Raw genomic sequence first — 5,000 nt, 5'->3', positions numbered from 1 at the left:
TGCTATGATTATCTGTTTGTGTGTGAAGGCAATGGATGAATGGGGGCATTTGTCTGTACTATGTATTTCTCTTTCTGGGTGAACATTGTGCTGTTGCCATGTTGCAATTTGCATTACGAATATGTTTAGCTGTTTTCATCCATAATGCCTAATGTAAATGCTTTGAATTGTGCTTATGTTGTATTTATACTACCTGTTGCCTAGTGTGTGTGTGTGTGTTTGGTTCACAGCTGATACAAAGTGTATGCAATGGGGGAAGGGGCCATTGAAAGTCTCTCACCTTTTAGTGACCGAGTGCGATAGGGGGGAGGTGTGTGTGTGTGTGTGTGTGTGTGTGTGTGTGTGTGTGTGTGTGTGTGTGTGTGAGAGAGAGAGAGAGAGAGAGAGGGAGGGAGGGAGAGAGAGATACATCAAATTGAATGTTACATGAAATAATAATTTGCAATTATATTGTGTTTTTTTCCACATAGATCCTCTGATGCAGACTGGCTCCCTGAACAGGAGGAGGAGGAGGGGGAGGAGGAGGAGAGCCAGGTGGAGAAAGAGGGGCAGAGAGTTGGTGAGGAGGAAGGAGACGATCAACCATCAGCCTCTTCGCCGGCTACCACCAGAGCAAGGAAGAGGAAAGCAGCGCAGCCATCCAGCGCCACACCTGCCACCAAGAGAGGCAGAGGAAGAGGGAGAGGAAGAGGAAGAGGAAGAGGACAGGGAAGGCGACAGGAGCCAGAGGGAAATGGTCAGCCATGGCAGGGGATGGACGTGGATGACATCATACCACCACAACCATCATTCAACCCCGCTCGCGCTCCAGGGCCCCAGGTCGTGGGGGGGGTGCAATACACCATACTGCAACTCTTCATGCTCTTCATGACAAGAAACACCCTACAGACAATAGTAAATCACTCTAACATATATGGACAAAGGAACCACCCTCATAGATGGCATCAGATGTCCCTGGAGGATCTGCTTTCATATATTGGTATGGTGATTTACATGGGCCTAGTTGGGGCCAAGTCTGTAAGGGACTACTGGGCGAAGAACGAACTTTACAATTTCCCCTTCCCCACATCTATGTTGTCCGGGAGAAGATTTGCAGCTGTCTCCAGCATGCTGCATATTAGCCACCCAGACAGTGATGCAGAGAATGACAGGAGGAGGGGAACACAGGCCTACGATCGTCTGTGCAAGATCCGCCCTCTCTATGACGAGATTAGGACTGCGTGTAAAGCTCACTACCATCCCCAACAACACATTGCAGTGGATGAAAGGATGGTGAAATCAAAAGCCCGCTCCATCCTCCGCCAGTATATGAAAGACAAGCCCACTAAGTGGGGGTATAAACTTTTTGTGCTGGCAGATTCATCAAACGGATACACATGGGACTTTTTTGTATATGAGGGGAGAAACATGGCACTTCAAAAGGGGCTCAGCTATGATTCAGTCATGAATCTCGTGGACACGCGTGTGCTTGGCCAGGGCTATAAGCTCTATGTGGACAACTTCTATACTAGCCCTACCCTGTTCAAGGACCTCCTGGCCGAGAAGGTATGGGCTTGTGGAACAATTAGAGAACAGCGAATAGGCTACCCGAGAAGACGTCCAGGAGCTCTCACCTCTCAGTCACCACGTGGTACCATCCGCTGGATAAGAGATGATCCCGTTCTTTTTGTCCAGTGGAAGGACACGAGGGACGTCCGCTTGTGCTCCACAATGCACACAGCCCACAACCCACAGACCACCGTTCAGAGGAGGGTCAGAGGGACAGATGGCCGGTGGCAGCTGAAGTCCATCCCTGCCCCACCAGCTGTCACTGATTATAACAAGTAAGTACTTGAGATACATTATTTTATTTTGTCTTCAAGGGTATGTAACAATCCACCAATGATTGTAATGCTATGTGCTAAACAAAACTTTTGTAATCTTTTATTTTCACAGACATATGGGGGGAGTGGACCTCTCTGATGCCATGATCGGGTTTTACAACACCGTTCACAAGACCAGGAAGTGGCACAGGACGTTCTTCTATCACTTTCTGGACATTGCCATCGTGAACGCCTTTGTACTTCATTCCTGTATGGCAGCAGAGAGGCATGAGACCCCCCTTACACAGAAGGCGTTCCGGGAGGCCCTGGTGTTGGAGCTGAAGGCAGCGGGGTCACCTTCAACTGGCCCTCCTCCATCACCTGCTCCAGCTCCCCAAGGTGCACATCACAAACTGAGGCACTACACGGAAGATGGCACAGCAGGGAGGCGGAGGTGTGTGAACTGTTCCCTGAAGAGCACCACAGAGTGCACTTCATGCCAGGTAGTGCTGTGCTTTACGGTGAAGAGGGACTGCTACAATGAGTGGCATACAAAGAACAATTTGTAGGACTCCCCCCTCCCCCTCACTTCTCTTTCTCTCACTCACACACACACACACACACACACACACACACACACACACACACACACACACACACACACACACACACACACACACACAAAGGGAAGAAAGAATGATGCTGGACTTCCGGACTGGATTTCATTTTCACACTTTTCATTGCCACATGGCATGGTTTGCACCACACACACACACACACACACACACACACACACACACACACACACACACACACACACACACACACACACACACACTGTATTATACACTGTATTAGTTTTGTATTATTAGTTATATTGATATTGTTATGTTATGTTCTTGTTTGTATATAGTTGATTTTTTAATTATTTTAAATATTTTGCCTTTCTTATTTCTACTATTTTATTAAATACTTGTTCATACTTCAATTGTTTTAGCCTTTCTTTCATCAATACCCCATAGACGTAATAAGAAAAAATGATATTTTTGAGTTTATGCTTATGCCAATCAAATCCAAAATGTCTAGCACCCAATCCAAGTCCATGATTGGAAGCCCCAAGATGTTAGCTTTCAATAGAAACCAGAACTGTGTTTCTAGCATGTGGCATTCTGAAGTTACAGGCTTTTGATTCTGGTGTCCTTCTTACCTATCCAAAAAGGTTCTTGGGCATCACCAAAAGGTACCCAACAAAAGCGCATGGGTATACCAAGAGAAAAAAACCCATAAAATATTCATAGTTTGGTATTTTTCTTCCATTTCTTTTGCTGTTGGAAGCAGACACTTGTGTCTTTGGTCTCAATGTATCATTACAGAGCTGACAGGTTGCTGGAGCTGTCAATCTCAGTCATTTTCAAGAAAAGATGCTATACGGGAACAAAAAAACTATATTTTTATTCCATTCAAACAACTGTATTTCTCTGATAGAACATCATAAAATCATACTGACACTTTAGGCATAAACCTGAGAGTGTTACCTTTACAATGGGTACATGCACATGCATGTATCTACAACCATGTGGGATCTGTGCTACTTTCAAATTGGGTATGCCAATTTCGCAAATGAAGTCTGAAAAAGGGGGTGCGTCTTAAGGGGTTAACCAATATGTTTGAATATTGATTTCTTTAAGGTGCACTGTGTAAGATTGTGGCCAGAATAGGTATTGCAACTAAGCTTCTCATTGAAATTGTGCTGCCTATTGCCAAATTTGATCTTTTCAGGAATATTCACTGAGTAATAAACTAGTGTGACCACTAAGTACAGTACGTTTTTGCAGTTAATAAATGTCTCTCTCTGGAAATTAAAAATGGCAGACCATGGAGATGATCCCCTTTTCATCTATGAAAAGTTCATTTTCCCAGTCATAATGAATACTTAGAATTTGATGCTGGTGGTAAGTTTTTTTTAAAGGTAACATTTGTGAATGGGCAGCATGGATTCTGGAAATTAACTAGTGAAAATATTACACTGTGCACCGTTAAAGTGTGGCAAAAGAGAGTATTGTTAAACATTTATACAGTAGTTGCTGTTGTTGTTTTGTGGCGTTGTTAGTGTTACTGTTGCTGTGCAGCATTTTGAAATGTAAATAATTGCTTTGAAGACCAGGGAAATGGGATAAAATCTAGCATTATTTCCATATTCAGCTAAGAATACCCAGCCCTCATATTGGCCAATGCCAGTGTCAGTCACAGTAGTCCACAGAGGTGGAGCTGAGTGTAGAAAGAGTTGAGAGAGGACAGTAGCTGGTCTGGCACAACGGGTTATCGCAGGTCAACCTCCAAATACCAGCCTTCTCTGCATGTGCCCGTGTGTCTTACATGATCTCACACTGTAAATAATGCCCATGAAAGAACAGGACAGACACTACTCACTACTATACGTCACACACGCCATGTACAGTACTGAAAAATCAGCTGTATGAGAAATGCAGCAACCATCACATCCAGTGTTTGTCATTTTGAAAGGCAGCTTATATCATCTCTAGTCACCCCACTATGGCCTTCTTTCATCTTTAAGTGCTCTGTTTGTGCATTTGATGAATTTCAAGGAATGGTGTGTGTGTTTGTCTGTGTGTGTGTGTGTGTGTGTGCGTGTGTGTGTGTGTGCGTGCGTGTGTGTGTGTGTGTGTGTGTGTGTTTGTGTGTGTGTGTGTGTGTGTGTGTGTGTGTGTGTGTGTGTGTGTGTGTGTGTGTGTGTGTGTGTGTGTGTGTGTGTGTGTGTGTGTGTGTGTGTGTGTGTGTGCTGTATGTGTGACATTAAGCTGTGTTTTTGTGTCCATCCTTGGTAGAGATTAGGCTAAATTGTGATAAGGAGCAGAAGTTGACTCTGGGCATTAGGAGGGATTAAAGTTAGGCTTGGCGTGACAGGGCCTGCATTCTCCCTCTGTTTGCAATCACTAAGTCACTCTGTCTGTGTGTGTGTGTGTGTGTGTGTGTGTGTGTGTGTGTGTGTGTGTGTGTGTGTGTGTGTGTGTGTGTGTGTGTGTGTGTGTGTGTGTGTGTGTGTGTGTGTGTGTGTGTGTAGGATTGTGTCTGGGCTCTATTTCTATTTCTAAACACTGTATACTATTGGCACACTTAAGGATAATTTTCCATTCCACGCATGATTCAAACTTGAAGATGTAGGACAAATCAAGAACA

The 5,000-nt window shown here is 44.5% G+C and overlaps 1 protein-coding gene across 1 annotated transcript in view; it reads left to right on the top strand.

Moving 5' to 3' along the window:
• LOC134438427 (piggyBac transposable element-derived protein 4-like) overlaps positions 1–3,445 on the top strand; it is a 4,743-nt gene extending 1,298 nt beyond the window's left edge. Inside the window, exons 2-3 of the mRNA XM_063188002.1 lie at positions 471–1,823; positions 1,936–3,445. Of these exons, the coding sequence (XP_063044072.1) occupies positions 471–1,823; positions 1,936–2,371 (1,789 nt within the window). The 3' untranslated portion in view covers positions 2,372–3,445. The remainder of the gene's footprint in view (positions 1–470; positions 1,824–1,935) is intronic.
• Positions 3,446–5,000: the final 1,555 nt, after the last annotated feature.

This window comes from Engraulis encrasicolus, chromosome 22 (assembly GCF_034702125.1).
Source record: "Engraulis encrasicolus isolate BLACKSEA-1 chromosome 22, IST_EnEncr_1.0, whole genome shotgun sequence".
NCBI lineage: Eukaryota > Metazoa > Chordata > Actinopteri > Clupeiformes > Engraulidae > Engraulis > Engraulis encrasicolus.
Note: the sequence above shows the minus strand (reverse complement) of the source record. Positions and strands in the feature narration are given on the sequence as shown.